The 24,142-nt window shown below is 48.1% G+C and overlaps 2 protein-coding genes across 5 annotated transcripts in view; both read left to right on the top strand.

The window, feature by feature from the left end:
• Positions 1–9,354, top strand: part of Tspan14 (tetraspanin 14) — a 59,153-nt gene extending 49,799 nt beyond the window's left edge. For all 4 annotated transcript variants that reach the window (XM_021181719.2, XM_029469009.1, XM_021181720.2 and 1 more), the window contains exons 5-9: positions 988–1,158; positions 3,035–3,160; positions 4,687–4,731; positions 6,071–6,190; positions 7,655–9,354. In XM_021181719.2, coding sequence (XP_021037378.1) covers positions 988–1,158; positions 3,035–3,160; positions 4,687–4,731; positions 6,071–6,190; positions 7,655–7,726 — 534 coding nt within the window. In that variant the 3' untranslated portion in view covers positions 7,727–9,354. The remainder of the gene's footprint in view (positions 1–987; positions 1,159–3,034; positions 3,161–4,686; positions 4,732–6,070; positions 6,191–7,654) is intronic.
• A 12,894-nt stretch (positions 9,355–22,248) lies between these two features.
• The window catches only part of Sh2d4b (SH2 domain containing 4B), a 78,000-nt gene continuing 76,106 nt past the window's right edge, over positions 22,249–24,142 (top strand). The window contains exon 1 of the mRNA XM_021182485.2: positions 22,249–22,796. Within this exon, the coding sequence (XP_021038144.1) occupies positions 22,613–22,796 (184 nt within the window). The 5' untranslated portion in view covers positions 22,249–22,612. The remainder of the gene's footprint in view (positions 22,797–24,142) is intronic.

Here is a 24,142-nt window from a genome sequence, read left to right as displayed (position 1 = left end):
GTTTATCTGCTGTTCACCTTTGTCCTTCCTGGCTAAGATCAAACAACGTTGCCAATGGCTTTAAGAAATCTTTTCCCTCCTCCTGGGTGTGAATCTGTTGGATGCGCAGTGTAGTTCTTAATTTTCTGGCAGAATCACAAATTACTAAGAGTTTAGTTTTATATTTAGATACAACTTCATATTTAAATGTATTCAGTTAAAATTAAATAGCACCTGGTGAGGAAAACACTTTTGTTTTCTTTATGGTCTATTATTTGTTGAGCTTATTAGGTCAGTCTTTCTTCATTTGGAGAGCAAAGCACCCACTTCTCCCTAGATCTCCTCCTCCTTAATAATACTGTGTTTTGTATCTCCTTTCCACATGAGCAGGCTGTGTGCGCACTTGCGTATGCTTGGGACTCTTATCTGCTTTTCTTGGAAAGCTTCCTTCACATTTCCAAGCTGTGTCAAAGCTTCAAGGCTCCCAATAGCATGTCACCATGGCCTGTAGCTGGCAGCCATATTTCTAGAGAGGTCTGTATGTAGCTGACAATCCTGCTTGCCCAAGCAGAGTGGGTACTGATAGCACTAGTCCCTCCAGAGTGGTAATGAACTCTGCAGGGAACTTAGGTGTCCTGTGTAAGTTGTTTCAGACAAGCTCTATGTCCAAGTCTTAGTTTTCACATCCGTAAAGTGGGAGTGAAAGACTCGATGTCTAGGATGGTTGAGTGGAGGGTGGGGCAGACAGTGCCGGGGTAGGGCTCTACACGGAAAACAACTGACTTTTTTCTCATCAGGTGGAGGTGGGGGAGGGCCACCTCCTAGGCAGTGATGGTTCAGAGCTTTGTCCTCCTTCCTCACTTCTCTCAGCTACCTGCTGTGCCAATGTGCACGGGTAGTGGTGAGTCCCATGCACTGAGGAGGTGGCGCGCTGCAGTAGGTGGTCCTCTGCGTCTGAGCGTCTGCCAGGCTGGGGATGATGACTACCTTTCTCCTTTGCCCTCACAGTTCTGTGGGGCCATTGTGCTCATCTTCTTCCTGGAACTGGCAGTGGCCGTGTTGGCCTTTTTATTCCAAGACTGGGTGAGAGACCGGTTCCGGGAATTCTTCGAGAGCAACATCAGGTCCTATCGGGATGACATCGACCTGCAGAACCTCATTGACTCCCTTCAGAAAGCCGTAAGCTCTGCCCCCACCCAACAGGCCTCCTGCTAGAGCACGCCCTTCCCACCTCTGCTTAGTCTGGGATGCCCTGCAGCTGAGATGGCTTTTCTGCCACAGCATGGCAGGGAGGTATGGAGCATGCCCCAGCCTCTGGTCAGCCTCGTTGTGCTCAGCTGCTGGCATGGCAGTTCGGGCTCCCTCTCAGCCAGCGTTTTGGACTAGCCAGACAACTCTATCTCCCATTCCTTCCTTTTGGGTCCTGTCTTCCCTAGCCTTTCATGGTAGCCATGTTGCTAGCCGGAGGCGTCCCCAGGATCTTGGCCCTGTGGATATAGAGGGGATACAGAGGACAGAGCTCCTCCCCCTAGGACTGTGACTCACTGTAGAGCTATTCCTGTATTCTTCCTCTCTGGGACCTTTTCTCCTTCCTGTTTGAGAAGAACAAACTGCCTTGGGGAAGCCTTCTCCATGGAGGGATGTGACCTCTCTGGAACTTTCCCCAGGGAGCTGACTAAGCAGGCTTGGGCGGTGTCCCTCAGTCTTCCTGCCCCTTCCCCTTGCTTGCAGCTGCACCTGGAAACTTGAATCTCTGGTTGCTCCAGCCCCTGGGGCAAACTACTCCCTGGTACCGTGGCCTTTTTGATCTGCCTCTCCCAGAAGCCCGGCCTCTGAAATGCCTTTTCCAAGGAACACTTGGTTCCAAAGAGAAAATAAACCAGCAAGCACTAAAAATAACTGACCCACTATTATTAACCAAAACTTGTTTACCCTGTTGCATGTAGCATGGGGGTCCAGGAAAATCTGTTTACATAAGCAGAGAGACTCCTGTGTGTTGTTATTGACTTGGGAGAATCCCGAATCCTAGTGACCTCGCTACGCCTTGTCTGTTCAGTTTTTTCTTTTCTTTTGTGTTCAAATGACCTTGGGTCTGCTAGTTTCTCGAACTTTCCCCTGCTCTTTCCTAAGAGAAGTCATCCCTGCCACCGGTCTGTCCCAGTCTGTTTTGAGACAGGTGAGACAGGATCTTGTTATGTAGCTTAGGCTGCCCTCAAGCTTGTAGGCCTCAACCTCATGACTGTTGGAATTGGAGGAATGTGCTCTACCGTGCCTAGCTTCCTATCTTCTAAAATGTAAGAGGCACCCACTTAGTTCTAGGGCTTGTGATAAAACATTAGGTGGTCATTAAGTCATTAAAGCATCCTGCATAGTGGAGGAGTAGGAATGGCGAAGATTGGATTTCCACTGGAAAGTTGGGTGTGAGGGAGGCAGAGATTCCTGCTGGCCTTTGTTTTGGCGGCAGAGATCATAGATCTCTGGTGAGTGATTCTGTCACATTGATGACGTTCTTAGTGTGCTGGGTGCCGCACACTTGTAGGCCGATGAGGGCTTTTGTCAGCTGCCCTAGGTAATGAGGAGTGGAGGGTGGGACTCTGGTCAAGGCAGATGGTTAATGAGTGGTTAATGCGTGCTGCTGCTTTCACTTTAGTTGTAATTCATCCCTGTTGTAAATGATCAGCAGCTGCTTTATATAAAATGGCCAAGAAGGTAACTAGGGCCAGCATGGCCTTTTATTGTGGAGAAAGGCCTGTTCCTCACTTCGGCCATGTTCTCTGGGGTAGGAGAGGGGCATATCAATGGGTGTTAATGGAGAAGGGGTGTAGCTTGCATGGGCTCTGCCAAGGAGTGCCTGGGAGTTAGCATGCTAGCTAGACTAGCTAGACTTGGTCCCCATGGGAGTCAGCATGGCTGCAGTTTCCCTCTTAAAGCATTACCATTTGTGGGTGTCATTCAGTATCTGAGCCTTACTGTCTGTAAATGGGAACATAAGAACACCTGTGTCGAGTCAGAGATCCTGGCAATATGTGATTTTTGGCAATACTTATAATTTCAGAATCAGTGCTGCGGGGCTTACGGCCCTGAAGACTGGGACCTCAATGTCTACTTCAACTGCAGTGGTGCCAGCTACAGCCGAGAGAAATGTGGGGTACCCTTCTCCTGCTGCGTGCCAGATCCTGCAGTGAGTATATGCCGCTTCTGCAGCCCCGCAGCTCCTGCCACTTCCAATGCCTTCCAGGCTGCTACTTTTCAGCACACTGATGCTGTATGGTACATGCCCTTTGGCTTCCTCCTACCGCCCTGGGTCCTTGCAACTCTGAAATCCTGTGCATACATTCTGGAACCCTTCTCTGTGGTGCACCGAGGCTCTGCGCTAGCTAAAAGGAAAGATCACCTTTCCTCAGGTGGCTCTGCCTTACCGCGAGGGCGGTGTGCTCAGTCCTGCCTGCTTTCGTAACTTCTCCGCACAGTGTCCTCATTGCTCAGAGGCTCTCAGGAATTGTGAGGTTGCACATCACACGTGGTGGGGCTGGGGCTGGGAGGCAACAGCTCCATGGTTAATCCTTTTCTAGCCTTTTCTTCACTTGCTTTCAGTCCTAACCTTAGGCCTAAATCCTTGAGCTTCTGGAAGTTGAGCCCTTTGGGTAACCTGGGAAGAAACACTGTGTTTCACCCGAGCAGAGATCTGCCCTGCGCAGGCCTCTGCACAGCCCTGTGGTGCCTAGTCACAGCCCCCCAGAAGCAAGCCTTCACTGTTAGGACCTGGGCAGGATCCTTGGTCTGGGAGAGGCCTATTTGCTGAGGTTGTGCAGTGGTGTCTGAGGTGTCCAGGAATGTTTGAAAAACACCAGTGTAGCCAGTGTATTGAGTGCGATGTCATCTACTAGCAGAAAGGTTGACAAACTGTGGCCCAAGGCCCAATGAGGCAAAATACTTTCCATTACTTTTTGGTGGTTATTGTAGTCCAGTTTTGCATCACTATAACAAACCCTCTGAGGAGAGGCTTGTGGGCTCAGGGGAAGAATGCATGCTTACTATGCAAGGAGTCCTAACACTAATCCCTAGAATTTAAAAAGAGTCAGCTGGCTCTCAGTGCTGGATGCTTTCAGAGCTGTGGTACCTGTTGGAGACAGCAAGGAGCACATGGGCTGCCAGCTCTGTGGCTAAAGAGCAAAACAGAAGACCACTGTTTCCTTCCACCTAGACTCTATTTCCCAAAGGTTCTACTGCCTCCCAACAGCAGCATTTGGGACTAAGACTTTGGGGATTTTCTGCATCTAAACTCAAACATGGCTGAAGGGAAAAAGAAGGATAATATTTTGTGATGTCTGAGAATTTGGTATGAAATTCAGATTCCAGTACCCTTCGTTTTCCGGCACTATAGCCAAGCTTGATAGTTCATGGTTGTCCAAGTCTAGCTTATGTGCTGTCCAAGTCTGTGTTCTTGCTGATGAGGTACAATAAGTCCTGGGTCTACAGCTTGCATCTACAAAATTTACTGCTGAAACAACACAGATGTGGCTCACTGACCCCTGTGCTAGCCTAGAAGGGGATCAGGCAGTTGACCTCAGGGTGTGAGCTGTGATGTAATTTCTGTGTAATTTTTGCACATGTTTCTTGGTGCTCAGTTGTGATTGTTCTAGTGCCTCCTACCACCGGGTTTTTGACAGGTCTTTGGAGTGACTAAGTTTTCTGCTTTTCCTACAGCAAAAAGTCGTGAACACACAGTGTGGCTATGATGTCCGGATTCAGGTAAGAATACCAACACACACTCTTAAAGGATCTGAGGAACCGTTTCTTACGCTTTAGTATTATAGTCTAATCTCTTGCTTTAGAACAAGTGCAGATTGGAGGGAAGAAACAGGAAGGTGTGATTAGAAGGTGCCATCTAAGCCAGAAGTGAGCTGAGTCTGGGTGGCCTACTGTGCATGTGTGCACGTGCATATACACGTGTACTTCTAGCATATGAGAATTCAGCAGTCAGACACTGTTTAACCAGAATGTAGCACCGGACACTGAATCTGCCAGTGCCTTGGTGTTAGGCTTAAGCCTCCATAGTGGTGAGAAAGAAGTTCCTGCCACGTTAGGCCAGTATGGTACTTTGTTGTAGCATCTCAAAAGACCAGAGAGATGCATCTGTATGAAACCTAGTGTCCTGTTAAGAATGTCATCACCACTTGGGGCAGCCATAACAAAATGTAGAGACTGGCAGGCTTACATGACACTTATTTTGTCACAATTCTGGAACTTAGTAGTTCAAGATCAAGCTGTCACCTGAGTTGAGTCCTTCTGAGGCTTCTTAGGAAGGATCTGTTGCAGGCATGTCTTCCTGGCTTGGACATCTCCCCTCCTCACATGACTCCTTCTGTGTGTACCACTGTCCTAATCTCCTCTTGTATGGACAGAGGTCAGTTGATCAGACCTTATCCTGGTAGCCTCATTTAAACCTAGCTCTGTAAAGACCCGCCTTCAAATACAGTCACAACCTGAGGTTCAGAGGTTTGGAATTTCAGTGTGGGAGCATGATGGCACAGTGTATTCCATCATACCTCTAACATCTCTGTTAATGTGGAGGGAGATGATGGGAAAGAAACTGGGGTTGATTGCACTTATGAGGTAGAAAGAGTGGGGTGGGTCCTGGGACAGTGTCCCCATACACTGACAGATTTCTTAGGGGGATTGACAGAGAGGGAGCTGCCTGACTCTGTCTCCCAGAGCCAAGCTTACCAGTAGGAGACAGACTCTAAAGAGCCACTGCCCTTCCTTCTTCCACCTTCTGTGACTTCGAAAGTATGGACTCCCCTTTCCTACCTTGAGAGACACATTTTTCCTTCCAGATGTGGAGATTCAGAGTGAATTCATCTTTGGTGCTGAGAACCTTTAGTTAGATAGGCAGGATGGCTGCTTGCCCTGGGAGGGGCCCAGACTGAATATGAACTGGGGTGTTTCTCAGGCAGGGTTTCTCCTGTGGTCCTCGTCCAGCCCCCTTAGACCATCATCTACATGCTGCCCCATACAGAGCTAGGCTGTCTTGGGGCAGGGCAGGGATTGTGTGTGCTCAGGCTGAAGCCACTGTGCTGTTTCTCTACAGCTGAAGAGCAAGTGGGATGAGTTCATCTTTACAAAAGGATGCATCCAGGCTCTGGAAGGCTGGCTGCCCAGGAACATCTACATTGTGGCTGGTGTCTTCATTGCCATCTCACTGCTGCAGGTATGACCCAGAATTCAAGCACTGGGCCCTTAACACGTGGCATGCTGTAAAGGAATCTGACCTAGGAAATAGGATGTCCAAGGTCAGGTGCATATACACAACGTGTGTGTGTGTGTGTGTGTGTGTATGTACATACACATGAGGTAGTAAGAGTGGGATGTGTACTGGGACAGGCATCCCCACATACGCGCGCGCGCGCGCGCGCGCGCACACACACACAGTGTGTGGTGGCACCTGTACATGTTTGTTGTTAGAGGCTGTGCCTAGGATAGGTCATAGTCCCTATGTCCCCACAGTCTGCTACCTGAAGGGAGACCTTTTTAGGGCAGACAAATGGGACAGCTGTGTCCTTCTCTTTAGGGCCCACATCTTTATATGGTATTGCCTGTGTAGTAGTCAGGGGGTTGGGATGCATGACCTGGAACTGGCCCACTTTGAGGTCCCTCCCTTTTGGCAGATGGAAGTAGCAGGAATTAAGGAGGTGTCAGGAATCTATAGAGTGGGAGGTCTCTTACTATTAACTGGGGCAGTTATCCCAGAACTTCCTTGTCCCTGTCCCCTGGCTGGACTTCCAGGAGTCTTTCCTCACCACAGACTCTCCCCTTGGCTCACTGCCTGGCCCAGGGGTGAGTGGAGTGGCTGCTGCCCACAGGAAAATCTAGAAAAAAGTCAAGAGTTCAGTTATATCAGGGAAACTGTCAGTTTTCTTAGGGCTCATGTATACGAGGCACTGCCTCCCTTTGCGCATCTTATGGCACAGTGAAGGCTGCGATTTCATGGAGAGTACACGCTAGGCAGCTCTGCCTTCAAGAGCTGGACTTGGGTACAGCCACACCATATTTCTCTATTCACTGTGTCATTGTATTGAATGACAACAGAACACTAGAGAAAAGCTTGTGGAAAAGCAAAGAGGAATTGCGTGAAGTGAGACTGCGCTCAGTTATGAAGCCAAGAGCTTCAGGGGTGGGGAGACAGACAAGCACACACACCCAAGCTTACCATGTTTATGGTTGTCTGTGTAGACAGAAAACCGCACCCTTCCCTCATGACATGCCTGTCTGCTAAGGTCAGGATGTGTCTGCAGATATCAGGGCCATGGCCGGGAATTACTCTCTTGGGAATTGGGCCGACAGGGTGACTGGCTCTGAATAGTTGGTGTTATTTTACAGTTTGACCTAGAGCTCAAGTATGTGGGTCCCGCCTGGTATGTGGCATTTTTACTCCCTGGGGTCAGGGCGAGCATCTGTTTCACTCTGTGATGCTTTTTCTGACCTCTTCCATGCTTGAGGGATGCTACAGCTTACCCCAGTGTTCATTTTCCATGGGGTGGGTCATCTTTGTGGTTTGTTCAAGCTTTGCTCCCACCTTGCCCTTGACCTGGTAAGAGAGGGGAGGTAGTGTCCACCTGCTCACCTCTGTTCCCTGCCTTCATTTTGAACCGCTGATCTTTGGCTTTGGTTTCAGATTTTTGGCATCTTCCTGGCGAGGACCCTGATCTCAGACATCGAGGCAGTGAAGGCAGGCCATCACTTCTGAGAAGCAGATGCAGCAAATGGAGTTGAGCCACATGTAGAGGTCAAGCCTTTCACTGTCCAGCAGCAGCAGCAGCAGAAGTCGACATTAGCCACCCACAACCAGACCCCAGTCTTCGGCATCAGCGTGATATGACCTCTCAGTTTCTTCTTGCTGGTGCTGAAGACCAAGGCCCCTTCTCATCTGCCCACACTTGACATGGCATCTCTGAAGGGGCTTGCCCAGAGACAGAGAATGTGTTTTTATGTGGAGTAGTAACTCTGAGGACAGATGGCTCCCATGGCTGCCGGAAAGGCTTGATGGCCCTTATGGAGCCCAAGAGCATCTGCAGGCCTCTACCTCCTCAGTAAGGCTTAGGTAGATGCTCAGCTAGTATCTTCTGTGGGTATAGCATCAGTATGGGACCAGCATTGAGGACAAGGCTTCTGGTTCCATCTGATCAAGAAGGATGAGGAGGGATGAGTGGTCTAGTGGTACCCTTGTGCCAGCAGGGTTCATGGTGGTGCAAACATGCCAGGGGTTTGCAGAATCCTCAGCCATGTCCAAGTGAATTATGCCTGAGCCAGCCATAACCAGTCTTGGGGAGCACATCACCACTGCCTTCCAAGCCTACACTGCTCTCCCAGGGTAGAACAGCCTCGTTTCTCCATAGCATTAAGCCCTACTGAGGGCCAGCTCTCCTGTTCTTATAGTGTGTAAATAGTTTATTTATAGGGGTAAGAGTGTTCCTTCACCGTATCTTCATAGCCTCTTCTGTCTGGCATTCTTTTCTCAGCAGCCTTACCCAGTGTCTGGGACCAAGCTGTCCTTTTCAGTTCCCCGAGTGTCTTAAGAACCAGCTGTGACAGCTTCTCCCTCTGGTTCACATTCCCTCCATGCGCCCCTGCTTGGCTTCACTGTCTTCTGGTCTCGGTGCTACTGAAATGGCCACCAGAACTTGAATCCTGATTGACCCTTTCTCCTTCCCTGCCGCCCTCCAGGGAGCCCCAGCTCCTGATTGCCAGCTGGAAACTGGGCTCCTCTCACGACCACATACAGCTAGTGGCCCAAAGTGTGCTGTCCCTGGAGGGCAACGCTCCTGCAGCCAGGCCCTGGCAAGCACAGACAGCAGGTGCTGTGTGGAATGCTCAGTGCATCTTATCTCTAACTTCCATGGTGACTCCCCCACCCACATGCCGTGTTCACTGTCAGCACTGTTCTGAGGCTGCTCTTGAAAATGATGTCTGTCTTACGTACTGGATACTCCGAGGCATGCTGGCGTCTGTCCACCTTGGGCTGGGCTACTCTCTAATGCTTCTTTATAACTTGTATCTGTCCTTACCGTTCAGGGATTGAGTGCTACCTTCAGTTACTTGCCGAAGTGTACATTCTAGTGTGGTGTATACTGGTGATACTGGTGGGTGTGTGTTCATGATGATGATGTTATAATTTTTTAAATAATTCTCTATAGACTAGAGGAAGAAGAATGCTTGTGTTTTTAGGAAGTGTGCAGCTTCTCTTTGACCTGCCAAACTCTTTTATGGAATATATCTTTATATTAATGCTGTTGTTTGGGTCTTTTTTTTTTTCCCTTTCTGGTTTGCAATCACTATTAAAAAAAAAAAGCATTAAGCATTTTGGTGATAAATTGAGCCACTGAGTCAGGTGTGACTGGTGTACAGGAACCCAGTGGTTGAGGCAAGCCATCATTTGCACATTCCGACAGATTCCATGTATCCTCCACATTCTCCCTGCAGTTGAAACTAGGTGGCTTACAGCTTTGCCATTCCTGACTGTAAGCATCAGCTGCGTAACTTTCCTCTCCAGGACTCAAGGAATGATTATTCTCAGTTAAATTCGGTCTAGCCTTGGCAGTACTGCCTATTCAGGCAAAAGTTCATGGTTCCAGACAGGACACTGTTGCTTACACGAGCTGCGGACTTGCTGGTGATCTATAGTAGGCAGGGTGGATGGTCATTGGCCCTGCTGGAGGCCATGGTGAGTAGACATTCCCTGCTGGTGTGTTGACACCAATGGCTTTGGGCAGCTCTTACTGTTCCTGTAGACTTGCAAACTGGCCCATTTGGAGTCTTGCCCTGTGTCACATATCCCTGTTTAGGACTCATGGCTTTCAGGGTTGGGTTTCTTTCCCAGCTAATTTTTTAAAACAAGGAGACCACTTCAGTGATCTCCTCTGGCTAAATGAACAGAAGTGGAAGATGAGGGGAACGGTGTCCGCAACATTTCCTGGCATACCCTGAGCACCCGTCCTCTCTGTCCTCTTAGGCTGAGGAGCCAGCGTGGGATCCCTGCACATCCTCCTCTCCCACTCGAAGCTCCAAGGCTCTTGCCCTTCTCTTGTTCTCTCTAACTCTGCTTGGGACTCTGCCTTCCTTTCCCCAGGCAGTTTCTGACTTGGGTCACTGGGTCTTCCTCTCTCCCACCTTTCATTCTCTACATGGCCGGTTGTTAAAACCTCTTGACCACAATGGCACCTAATGTTGAACTACGCTCCCCAACATCCCTGGTTCTAAGGTGCAGGCACACTGCTTCAGACTCTCCTGTGTCCTCATGCCTTGGTTGCTCCTGCACTATTCAGCAGGTCTGCAAGGCTGCTAAGGGTAGAGCCCTGAGCCAGGCAAAAAAAAAAAAACTACATATATCGCTCCCCAAGAAGCTAGGCACAGTGTTCGTACCTAACTAACATGACAAATCGTTAAACACAAAATCTTCCAGGAACGGAAGAATTGCTCAGGATACATAAGTTAATAAACTCATTTGGTTCACATATTCATGACCGAAGCATAAATTTCAGAGAAAGATAACTCCTTGCCACCCTTGCATCCCCTCAGTGTAGCTTCTGCCCAGTGACTAGCCCAGGTACAGGCCCATTCCCTGAGGGTGTTCCAAGAAGCTCCTGGGGCTATGGAGGGCTGCAGCCATTTGGCAAAGGTGGATTGTAGATCCTCTTCTCTAGCTGGATTGGATACTTGATGGGAAAGTTACCTACAATGAGAAGGGGTACTGCCCTGGCTTGCAGCTCTGGCAATGGGCAGTGGGTTCATTTTTCTAAAATCCAAGTTCAGGTAGTACTGAGTTCAGTCAGCAAACTACTCTCTGATCTGTGTGAAGCACTAGTTTCCCCAAAGCACAGTTGTTGGGAAAGGCCAGAGTTGTCAGTCACATGGAAGCTCTTGGATGGGTTTTCTATGCTGAACAGTGCAGGATCAGACACTTCCTTCTCTTAAGAGACACGTTGGAGGCCTCTGAGGCAGCATGTAGGCTGCTCCTGTTAGAAGGCTCCTCTGCAGAGGGAGGAAACCTCAGTGTCTGCATGAGGAAGCACTTGATTGCTTCCTGGCTCATAGCTTCAGACATGCCAGAATTGGTTTAACTTCCTTGGCTCTGACAAGAAAGAATGTGCGTGACCATGGCTGGACTTTTGTTCCAGTATTACGTTTCTCTGTGTCCTCGAGACTCTTGGGTACCACTTTGTTAGCCTAGAACTTTGGGAATAGCCCACTGCCCCATTATGATCTTAGTGGAGGTGCTTGTGTTGAACGTACCCAGGGTGGGTGGCGGTGGCAAACCTTTTGAGCTGAGCTTATTCATGTAGCGTGTAAAAGTGTCCATCCTCCTCAAAGCAAGGTAAAAGGGATCACCCTTTGGGCAGTTACTTTCAGTGTCTCCAGGGACCTCCTGGAAAATGTCAGATGAGTATTATAAAACGGGCTGGGGCGGGGGCAAGAAAAATGGCTTAGGAATTAAGAGCATTTGTTGCTCTTCCAGAGGAGGGGCTTGGCTCCCAGCACACACAGGGTAGCTCACAACCACTTGTAACTCCAGCACCCTCTTTTGGGAACTGTGGACACTATGCACACACGAATTGTACAATTACAGAGGCAAGCAAATTGCCCATATATACATAATAAATAAATCTTTTTTAAAAAGAGGCAAAGTCCTGGGAGAGCTTTAGGAGATTGTTAAGGGATGCCTGTGGGGGATGCTCGTTTCGGAGTGAGAGGACACAGCTACTCCCTACAGAGCTCTGAGAATTATTTCTTCACTTGGCTTTCTTCTATATTCTGTGCCTCATTTCCCAGCAGGGGCTTCAAAAACATAGCTTAATGACTACCACACTAAATTATCACCTTGGACCATCCTTTTTGTCACCTCAGACTTTTAAGTTTCATCCTTTTTAACATAAGTAGAAGCTATCTAAATGGTGCAAAGTGAAAAGTATGTTTTCTGTTACCCAAAGACAACTACAGTTAAGGATCCTTCCAGAAAGTGTCTTTGGATCTTTATCCAAATGGGAGTCTTTTTTTTTGGGGGGGGGGCAGCCTTCTGTAGTTCTTTTTATGTAATGTATTGATCAGGTACGTTCACTTGGTCAAGCCACACAAGTGAGTGGATGTTGCTCTCCAGGGGATTATGTTTGCAGTTCCAGGTAATAGAAAACCCTATTAACCCAACCTGAACAATGAGTGGAGGGTTTTGGCTCCTGAAACTGGAAAGTCCAGAGGCAGCACTAGTTTCAGGGTTGCTGTGATCCAAGTGACTCAGTGAGGTCAGCAGGATCTGGTTTCCTGTTCGCTGTCTGCCAGTGTCTTCATCATCGGAGATTGGGGGTGGGGGTGAAGAGGGGAGCTCCACTTGAGACTGCCTCTAGCCTCCGTGATGGGTCATCACGGTAGTGAGGTCAAGGAGGGTCAGCCTGCCTCCATGTCTGCTCCTGCTTCACGCATACATTAGGACATGACCTTCCCTGTAGGATGCTGGGAACGCTGCGGTGTGAGTTTCCCCGTATCCTCCTGTGGGCTTTGCTCTTACGGTGTTTATTTAATAAATAAACACACAGATTTCAAAACAAAACACAGAAGGCGCCGCAGTATGAGCTGGGGAGATGGTGCTGTGTGTAAAGGGACTTTTTGGGTAAAGGGACCTGCATTTGCATGAATGTCTGCAATCCCGCGGTCCCTACCAAGACAGGCAAGGTATAGACAGGGAAATCCCAGGAGGCTTGGGAGTCAGCTAGTCTGGCCTGTTCAGTAGAAGAACAAAGAGACTCTCTCTCAAGGTGGAAGTGGAGGACCAACACCAGAGGTTGTCCTCTGACGTTCATGTATGTGGTGTGCCATGCCCACATGCTCAGTCACACACAAGGATGTGACCCTGTTGTACCTGAGTCACACACAAAGGGAACAAACAGAAACTGCAGAGCTTCTTATCCGGGTCGCTTAGTCACTTAAGAGGATTTAGGTATTTGTTTGTTTTTTTTCCCTAAATTGAATTCTCCAGGAAGGTGTGCACATGGTTACTGGGTTGTAGGGGTTGCCTGTGACAGGCCAGGTCATTGCTTACTGCTGCTGTGTGGATGAATGCCCCCAGCTGCCACATTTCTTGTTGATAATGGGAATGCTAGCCCTTTTCCTCGTGGTGACGTGTTTGACATTTAACAGAGGGGTGTTTATCTGAAGATACAGCCCCACCCGCTGAGCTACCCATGATGAGTGTCACACAGAGTTCTGAGGTAATACAAGTGGTGGGTGGGTGGGGCACTCACCTTCCTGGAGTATGGATCCTGTCAGAAGCCTACACAAGTAAAGAAGTTGCTTTTGAATTCTCAAAACCCTATTGGTGGGGGTGGGGGTAGGGTGGGGGTGGGGGTTGGAGCCTAGGATGAATAAGAAGCCTAGAGGAGCTCAGAGTAGAAGAAAGAGCTGGAATGTTGGTGTAGTTGTGGTGAACCTGGTCATCATGGTTATATAGTTGAGAGGTCACCGCCCCTCCCCCCCCCCCCTGCAACTTGTTCCCTTTCTGGCAGGGAAATATGCCCTGAGAAGTGCTGGTGTTCCCAGGAGGTGACATGTTCCTCACGTCCAGTGGGCAAGCATGTCCTTCCCACCTTCAATGAATACCCAGGCTCACTGTGAAACCAGAGCATGGATGGCTTCTGTGTGCTTTCCTGGGCACCAAGAAAATCAATCGGGGATGAAAATGGAGGGGAAAACTTGGGAGTCAGGAAAAGTCAGGACATATATACCAGTTGTGATTCTATTTTCCTGGAAGCAGTGGGAATGTGCAGTCTTCTCCCTTGTGACTCCAGCTCAGCCTCATTGCTGGGCCTGCATCCTCCTCCTCCGCATCGTCCTTGACCAGCCACTCTGGCCTTCTGCCCTTGCAAAGATGCCTGGGTAATAAGTTTATGCATTTTCCCCGTAGGCCTAAACAGTCATTACCTTTCAGCAGGGTGAATCATTGTGATACTATCTCCTTTTAAATGTGTGTTTATGGCATAAAATCAGCACAGCTGTGGGCCATATGAAAGTATTGGAGTGGCCTCTCGCAGGGACCTAGCACCCTGCCCCTGGTTCCTGAAGGTGTGTGAGGAAGCGTGGACCCCTGACTAGGGCCATAGACATCAACAGGTGATGGTTTTTGTATTTCATGGACTGAGGGGAGTCTGGGAGGATTTCCTGTGGGAAACAGCACCAGGAAAAGCCCAAGTTCCTGGTTTTATAACCAAGAAGCAATGATCCTCCTTATGCACTCTGTAAAGGACATTTTTTTTAAGGACTTATAAATATTAATAAGCACATATGAATTTATGTTTTTTTTTTTTTTTTTTTTTTTTTTTTAGGATTTTAGTTCATTGGTTGAGGGAGGTGGAAAGGTTAACAACCAATTCAAAGGAGAAATCACAAGGAAGCGTCAGTCCACATGGAGGAAAGCTGTGCCAGAATGGATTCTCAATACAAAAGGGACTGCAGAATCCCATTTGGGTATGCTCTACGCACATCTCTCCACAAGGATAAGTCGACGTTAACTCTGCAGCATAGTTATAAAATACCTCAAGGGGATAGCAGTCTAGATTCAGACTCAGCTGTTAGGGTATGCCCTGAAAGACACAGGTTTTCATTGGTGACAACCAGAAACTTTGTTTATTCCAGATCTCTTCCTAGCCCTATCTGGTCAAATCCAGGAGTGACCTTTACATCTGTTGGACTCTGGAAAGGAAGTGCTTCTCCTATCATTGTCAAGCCACCTGGTCTGAAAGTCACCCCCAGATATACTAATGCTTCACTCTGCCCCTCAGGACGCTTGAGCATCCCTCCCCTGACCCTTGAGCATCCCTCCCCTGACCCTTGAGCATCCCTCCCCTGACCCTTGAGCATTCCTCCCCTGACCCTTGAGCATCCCTCCCCTGACCCTTCTCCGCTGCTTCTGCAGAAGACTCTTTGCATCAGCCATGGTAGAATCTCGTTTTGAACACAGCTGCATTTTGAGGTTTCTTCAAGCTGTCAACACTTGAGGACTTTGGTAGAACAGTATAGAATCTGTAATGAATGGTCAAAGAATCTCAGATGTAGGGGTTCCCAGCCTGGCTGGTGAATCCTCTTCCTTCCCTGCAGCGTAATTCTTAGAACTAGCAAAGACATGTATTTTAAAGTATGTTTTTATTCTTTGATAATTTTATATAATGTGTTTTGGTCATATCCTCGCCCACTCCTCCCAGATCCCCAACTTCTCTTTAACCCACCGAGTCCACTGTGTGCTGCTCATGTTCTCACGAGTGTGGGGGTCACTCCAGTGGAGTGTAATCAATCTAGCAGGAGCGGAAACCCTCCATGAAAGCTGACCCTGGAGGGAAGAAGCCATTAGCTGTGACTAGTGCTAAGTAAGGGGTGGTGCTTGTGAACTCCTCCCACTATGCCACAGTGTTGATTGGCTTCATTTTCTGGAGGTCTTGTACAGGCCACCACTGCTGAGTTCACAATGGTCCAGTCATGTCCAAAAGATGCCGTTTTTCTCTCTGCTCCTTCCTGACCTCTGGCTCTCACAGTCTTTTTTCTTTCTTTTCTTTTTTAAAATTAAATTAGATATTTTCTTTATTTACATTTCAAATTTTATCCCCTTTCTGCATTTCTCCTCCCCCTGTTCACTAACCCACCCACTCTTGCTTCCCTGTCTTGGCATTCCCTGCACTGGGGCATCGAGTCTTCACAGGACCAAGGGCCTCTCCTCTCATTTATATCCCACAAGGCCACCTGCTACATATGTGACTGGCTCTCACAGTCTTTCTGTCCTTCTTTTATGATTGTCCCTGAGTTTTGAGGGGGCAGATGGAGGAGGGCACTAACATGACTTTCTTCATTTTATATGAGAGGAAGCAGATTCAGATTACAGAACTTGTGGATGCCATGAAGCCGGGAAGTGTTGTAAAAATCATCCCAATTTACGGCCAGGATTTCCTCTCCAAGGACTGTTCTCCCTCCCTACTGGTGGCACTCATAGGACACAATCAGAGATCAAAGGGCATCAGCGGGCATTGGAGGGAGATGTTGGCACTACATAAAGTGAATTAAGGTCAGAAAGTAAGAATCCTGTCCTTGGCAAAGGGGGAAGAAATGCTATAATTTCAACACTGGGAGTAAGACAATGATGCTCACAATGCGATCCCCACATTAGTAGCTTCAGCATCGCACTACAACTTGTACAAGTACAAATATTACAGCTTGTAAAAAATACAGATGTGATGGTCCACCAGGTTTGTGGACTCATGCTCTGGTGGAGCTCAGGTTTCAGGTGACTGATACAGACGTTTGGAAGCTGTCATGCTTGATTTGAGTGAGAAGATTAACCACTAAACACCTCCAAAACCTGAGTGGATTTGGAAAAGGATAATTTATTTCTTACTGTAGGGTATGCTTGTGAGTGCTCTGCTCTGCCACCTCTCAGACAACCCAGGCTCCTTCTGTTCTGTGCTCCACCTCCTACGTCTCCTTATTGCTGGTTAGGAACAGAGTGCGGACCAGAGAGGAGTTAGGCTCACTTTTCACCATTCAAGACATTCACCTTCAGGGGCTTCTATATCGAGGATCCCGGGCTTCCTATTCCATAAACTGGTGCAGGCATGAAGGATCACCCATGAGCAGACAATGCACTTCCTCCTCTAGAATGATTTTTTTTCCCACTGTTTCTGGCTACCCCCAGTGTGGCAAAGGAAAAGGGACTGAATTACTGCTTATCTCCAGTAGAACCTACATCCAGCAAGGAAGTGTTAGATGACTGAATTCAAGGGGCTAGGAGGATTTCCTGTGAGAAACGGCACCAGGAAAGGCCCACGTTCCTGGTTCTTTGTGCCATTTCCTGACCTTCTCTACGGAACCCATGGTAAGATAGTGGGGTCTCCAAATTCCAGCTGTGGTAGACAGCTGGGGTCAGAACACATTGGTTGCCTAGGTCTGATTCCTCCTTAAGGAAAAGTGGTTTACAGGTTTCCTATGTAGGGAAGAATAGTGGGGGATAGTAAATTAGGGAGCCAGTGAGGGTCATGATGTTGTCTCTGCAACAAGCCACTCTTTCCTACTACGTAGAGTTTCTTGCTCTGCAAGGAATTTTGAAAGCCATCAGCCACAGATGGTAACTGGCAAACAAAACAACACCCAAAACCAAACAAACAAAACCCAGCCAGCTTTTCCTAATGTTCGTGGATGGACCCGAACCAGAGTCACATGCCCATTTAGCACATAAGACGTTCTTTATATCAAGGAGCCAGGCCCTTCAGAGTGCATCAGAAGATCCAAATTCACAAGGTCACTGTGTGTGCCCGACTTCCTCATACTCACCATCTCCATCCAGTTAATGAGTGACTTGACTGCTTACCTGTATGCAGTGGAGGAAACTAAGTTACGAAAGAGGACTGCCAGGGAGGCCTTGGGCTATGCAAGTCTGGTTGGCTTTCAGCATTGAACTCTCTCTCTCTCTCTCTCTCTCTCTCTCTCTCTCTCTCTCTCTCTCTCTCTCTCTCTGTATGTGTATAGCACATGCATACTACAAAATTTGTGTGTGAACTTTGGGGGTTGGCTCTCTCCTTCCACCATATGGGAATTGAACTCAGGACAAAGCTTTTATACACAGAGCCATCATCTTCACTACTCCCAATATACTCCTTGTTTTCAAGATAGTGTTCCACTGGCCTGGACCTTACCGAGTAAGCTAGGCTGGCTGGTCACCTTCAAGGGTCTGCTTGTCTCTGTCTTCCCAGAATTGGAATTACAGGTGTATATGCCACCACATCTCCATTTTTTTTTTTTTTTGAAATACTGTAGATTCTGGAGTGAAAAACTCAGATCCTCATGTTTACAAAGCAAACACCTTACTGACTGTTGCATCTCTCCAGGCCAATACTGGGTCATGCTTGTGTTGGAATTGCGGCTCGCTACCCGACAGACCATACCAGGCCAATGTAGTTTCATGTGGCAGAGGTTGATTGTGGGGGCAGAGGCAAAGAGGGAGAGACAGAGACAAAGGGAAAAAGAGAAGAAAGAGGAGCGGAAGGTCAGGAAGGGTCTACCTTTTATTTAGGCTGTGACAGAACTGTTCACAGGTAAAGGTGGGAAGTAGACTCTGGAAATGCATGCAATTGCCGTGGCAATAGATGCACAGGTCCCGATCGCCAGTGGGTGACGTCACTGGGTTTGGAGCCGATCTGCAAAGCCGGTTCAATGCTGATGAATGTGGCACATACCTAGGCAACCTTAAATGTAGGTAGATAGCCTATCGTCGAAGATGTCTACTTTGCTTATCCACCCCCACAGGTTAAAGTTGTTCCCAGTGTTTTGTGTTTTATGCATGGTTCCTATGTAGGAAGGATTTTCTTTTCTCGGAGGATATTCTAAGTATTGATTACACATATACAGGTATAGGGACATTGAAGATTTTCCTGCCTCCCCCCAGTGGAGACAGGGTCTTTTATATAACCTAGGCTGGACTAAGCTTTTGGTCCTCCACTTCAGCCTCCCGAGTGCTAGGATTATAGTCATGGGCCCTGTTGCCTGGTCAGGTTTCTTATGTTTGTTACTGTTACTATGTTTAGTGGCGGTGGGATAGAAATTGCTGTTGTCTTTCACAGAGCTCTGGGACTATACAACTGAGATCTGAAGTGTGCCCTTGAAAGCAGCTTCCTCAGTGCCATTGTACCAGGGCTGGTGGGACGTATGTAAGCAGGACTGTCCTGCCACTGGCCTTTCAGTGGTTGTTCACATGGGCTTGCCTGTGGCCAGGATGATGGAGTCCTCTAGCCATCACTGCCTTGTTGGGGACATATGTCCAGGGATGACTGAGAAGCCAACGCAAGTAGTTTCTGGCAGGGCCATTCATCCATCTTCCCTTGACTACAGGGTCCAAGTAACCAGCAACTGAACTCCACAGCATTTGCTCAAACTCTGGTCAATTCAACCTGGGAAGTTCTTTCCTCATCTCCCTGCCTCCTTGTTTTGAGTCAGGTTCTCATGTACTCCAGGCCATTCTCAAACCTGACAAAAGCTAACTCTGTCTCTCAACTCTTGGTTTTCCTACCATCGCTGCTCCCGTTCTGAGATTAAAAGTGCGCAACACACCATTCCTATTTTACATGATGCTGAGTATCAAGCCCAGGGTTTTGTGCACGTAAAGAAATGACAACAGAAGTGCCTCCCCAGCCTTTCCTTCTTTTCTATGGATGCTTACCCAGGACTACTCAGCAGTGTTCCTTCTACACCGTGAAGCAGACGAAAACACCTGCTGGTGGTTGCTTATTATCTAGCAGGGAGACAGACAAAAATACAGCAACAAATCAATAAGTAAAGTAGTGGTTTACAAAGTTCAATGCTAAGGAAAAACACAGAGCAGAGGAAGCGAGTGGGGAGAGCCGTGAGTGCGGGGTAATGAACAAACTGAGCTGGTCTGAGAATGTAGATCCATACTAGAGCCCATACACGTAAAGACCTGGGTTTGAGTTCCAGCGTGGCGAAAGAACAGGATTCATACGAACCAAGACTCAGATTCGCTAAGTAGCCAAGTGGGTCCCAGGCAGACTGATAAGCCAATATTGGGGTGCTAGGGATGTAGTGTTTGATGTGTGCACTGAGTAGTCAGGTAGTGATTGGCCCAGGGTGAGGCCAGCAGGCAGCAGTCAGTGAGACTGGTGGGAGGGACCATCCGTGCAGATCACTGGGGATTTGGAGAGCCCTGTGAGGACTTGGGTTTAGACTTTAGTAACTGGATTTTGCTCAGGAAAATAGCATGCATTGACTTGTTTTAAAAGCAGAGTTGGAGATGTGCTTAAGCCCTGACACAAGTCTCATAAAGCTGAGTGTGGTGGCACATGCCAGTAAATTCAATACTTGGAAAGGGTCAGATGTTCAGGGACACCCCCCCCCCCCAGCTACACAGCTAGTTCTAGGCCAGTATGAGGTACATACATCTAAGGGGGTATGGAGGGGCATATCCCTACGACCTCCTTCCAGTGCCTTCTCTTTAACACGTCCTCTCAGAAACTCTCAAAGCTTTTCTCCAGCTCAGGAACCCAGGTGCCCTCCTGACTTCCCCAGGGTAGGGAAGCCTGGCTTTGCCTTCAGGGATCTTTCTAGTAGTGTGCCTCATGTAGGTTGAATTCCAGGTGTGGTGTTTGTAGAGCACATTTTAGGAATTTTGAAATACATTTGACTTTAATCATATGTGTTATATAAGACTAACTTACTGTATAGCAGTCAACCCCCTATTTTCTAAGAAGAAACCAATTAGGTGTGTAATTTTCTGTATGCTTCTCTTTGTTTACACAGAAATGATCAAACATGATTTCTCTCATCATTTCTGCCCTCTCCCAAGTCTACTTCCCAGGGGTCCAAACACATTTTTAAAACAAATCACACTATGGACATATCTCTCGTTTTTTGCCTTTTCACTCTTACTGCCCTGGGTGTTTTCCCCTCCTCCAAACAACTGATGTTATCATCGTTCTTCGTGACAAGAATAATGTTTCCCAGCTTAGGGACATCCAGGTGGTTTCCAGAAACTTGCACAACAGACTTGTCCGGCAAGGAACGGCGTCAGTTTGCAACAGGGACCACTTCGGCCAATGAAAAATAAAACCAAAATATAACCTGTCTGAAGATGCTGCTGCGTTCCAGTCCGGCTGCACCTGGCTTGCAGTGATAGGATCGTGGTCCAGTTCGGCCGGCAGGGGGCGCGCTAAGCCAGACGCAGCCTCCAGGAACACGTGGATAAGAGCACCCACGGAGCCCAGAGTGGCGGAACCGCCCCCTTAGTGTTCCAGAAATCTGACACAGCCCGTGGCTGGGTCAGGTCCACGTATTTGGTATCAATTGGCCTCCTGCCCCACTGACCTGGGATTGCTAGGGAGCGCTCCTCCCCCGCAAACAGAGCCTCAGTAGCACTAGCGGAATCATTCCTCCTATTCATTTACAAATCCCAGGACGACACTACTTTCAAAGGCCTGGAACCATTCCTGTGCTTTTAATAGTGTTTTCTCTGCCTTCTATCCTGTTCTTTTAAGAATCTGGGGACACAGAGGCTAGATGTCCTTCCTGCCTTTGGTTCACCAGTGTTCCAATTTGCTTCCCTATTGCCTGGGATAAAACGCCGACCAAAACCGGCTTGAGAGAAGAAAGGGACTGGCCTGAGAGGAGGGTGTCTGGCTGCCACATTCCTTTTTGACCCTGTGGGCTTAACTGGAGAGACTCTGCTTGGTTCTGCTTACTTTTGTGTCAGTCTTGCAGAGAGAGACAGATTCAGACTCCCGGTCTCTACCATTTCTCTTGGTTTCGGGATCCCTCTTCCATCCCTAGGGAAGTGGAGAAACTGATACCACCAATCCAGCCTGCTCACAGTGTCAGATCCTGCCTGTTTTCTCCGGATAGGGATAGGGTTGCAGCTTTAAACTACGGAAGAGGATGCCAAATTTGAAATCTGGGTGGAGCGCTGCTGCGGCAGCCTACTGGCTGCATAGCCCGAGGCATGCACTGCCTTCTTGAGCTTTCCTGTCTGGATAAAAGGACACCTATGAACAGCTCTGCAAGCAAGCTTATTAGAAAGGGAGCCTCGGGTCTCAGCAAGAGCAGCTCCTACCCACCCTCCAAGCCAGAGGCTTTTGCTTCCTCAAAGCAGAAGCCTGGACGTTTGTATTAAAGCAGACTAGCAAGTCTGCTTTGTGGTAAAGGACTTGGACAACAAAGATATCAACAACAACCTCTCAAATGGCCCCCTGGGGAGGCCTATCTTTAAGCACACGCAGAGTTTAAAAGTCTGCTCTAGGGAAAGGAAGTGATGTCATCTTTATGGCCGTGAACACTGTGGTAAGGTAATAACCCCTACATTTCTTCTACTGATTCCATTTTGTTCGCCAGCTTGAATCCAAAACAGATAGGAGGGAAGACATTTCCTCCCCAAGGCACTTTAAGAAGTAACATTATCTTCCAGGTGCCCTGAAATGAGAAAGGTTGCTCATGGTGAAGCAGATACAGTTGTGGCATCCGGGATCCCAGAAGGTTTTGAAAGTTTCAAAGGCCTCTGACATTGGCTCAAAAGACATTGAATTAGTAGGCAAAACAACTTCTTCCCCACCCCCTCTTATCTGCAGGGGAGGGATCAGTTCTCAGCTGGCCAGGCCAGTGTCACTGATACAGCTGGTGTCATTGTTACCTTCCACTAACAGATCACTCGACACCTACCGACCCAGGTGGATTTGGGTCTGAGCAGATGTTTGGACCCTTATTGTTGTAGAAACCCCAGGTGAAGCCACAGCACTGCTGAAATGCGGTAATCTAATGATAAGTGATCTTAATAGGAAGCCAGGACTAGACAGCTCTCTGCCTCTGCTTCCCCTCAGAGCTCCTTGGTTCTTGCTGCTTGGGTGAATAATGCTGTCCTGGCCGATATGAATCCATCACTGGCTGGGAGCTGAGACAGGACAAAGATGCTGTCCAAGGAGAGGACATCTGGAGTGGCTCCAAAGTGAGGAGCTAGGGCAGAATTGGCTCGCAGCGGCGTTGGCCTGGCCCAGGGATCTTGCATAGCCTTGGAGTTCTGACTGGCCGCACTCCGGTGTGTGTCCCCCACACCATCATGCTGCAGCAGATCCTGCAGGACATGTACATCGACCCAGAGCTGCTGGCCGAGCTCAGCGATGTGCAGAAGCACATCCTCTTCTATAAGATGCGAGAGGAGCAGCTCCGGCGATGGAGGGAACGGGAGGCGTGGGATGCCCTGGCTCAGGCCGAGGGCCTGAGGCCGGCAAAGGTCAAGAGAGGTATGTGGCTTGGGGGTCACCAAATCTTCACTAATAATGAGAAAGTTAACGAGTCAAGGCTGGGTTCTCCTTTCATATGGGCACTAGTGTGATAAAGACTGGGGCTTTGGAAGCCTTGTGCTGGGGCCTTTAGTTCCACTAGTTTGGGTTTCCAACCAAGATTATAGAAGACTGTGGCAGGGACTATGCAGGGCTCAGATGGGCTGGGGAAGTGTGGACTTCCTTTGTATAAGGCCTCACTTCAAAGAAGGCACCGTGGAATCTGATGCTTGACAATTGCATGGTGAATAACAGAGACCATTGTCTTTTTCTGATTCTGGGGATTGAGTCTGAGGCTTTGTGTACTCTACTAGTAAGGTATATGCCCAGACCAAGGGCATATTCTCCACCCTCAATAGCAGTTCTAGTCAGAGTACATTGAAGATAACTAGGTCCCTCCTCCCTGGCATATAGACTCTGATTCTCAGCTTAGGTCTGTACTCTATATCACAGCCCACAGTGTATACATCTTCATGTGAGAGGATGCTGTGGGTTGTGTTTATAGTCCCACTGCACATCTGTCAGAAGGATGCCAGAAAATTTCCTCGCATAATGAGCCATCATCTCCAAATGGCAGTAGCAACTTCCGGCGAGAAGCAAAGACCCAACCTGTCTTTCAGGTACTTTATATTCAAAGTCATTTGTCAGTTAAAGCCATGTGCTGGTGCTAACAGACCTACTTGGGACCTCTAGCCAGCATCAGGTGTGCTAAGGCACTTTGCACATTCAAGATTCTGCTACGCAGACTAGCTTTTGTGTATGTTGTACACACTTTATGGTCCCTTTGAAAACATGACAATAAAGTAAATGCAGAGTCACCAATAATGTGCTGGTGTTGCATACATTAAGAACAGAGATCAATGAAGCATTTTCTCTTGGTGTCATTTAATTAAGAGTGAGCCCAGATTTGAATCTTCTATATCCCTGCATCTTCCATTGCCCTCTGTCTGTTGTATGAGTCTGATTATGTGCCTGCCTGAAGGCTGTCTTGTGAATCTGTTTGTCCCTGTCTCTCTGTGGGTGTGTCTGCCCCTAACAAAGATTTTGTCCTCTCTGTTATTGAAAAATGCAGAAAGCATCACATGGGGAAAGGAATAATGGGTTCTTCACGGAAATCTTTAACAAAGTGTAACAAGAGATTAGGTCACTGACCCTAACTGACCCAGATAACAAAGAGTATTACAAACATTGCTATTTACCAATCAACATTTATATGTGGCATTCAACACTTTTGGGATATTTATTTATTTATTTATTTATTTATTTTTTGGTTTTTTCGAGACAGGGTTTCTCTGTATAGCCCTGGC

Source organism: Mus caroli, chromosome 14 (genome assembly GCF_900094665.2).
Source record: "Mus caroli chromosome 14, CAROLI_EIJ_v1.1, whole genome shotgun sequence".
NCBI lineage: Eukaryota > Metazoa > Chordata > Mammalia > Rodentia > Muridae > Mus > Mus caroli.
Note: the sequence above shows the minus strand (reverse complement) of the source record. Positions and strands in the feature narration are given on the sequence as shown.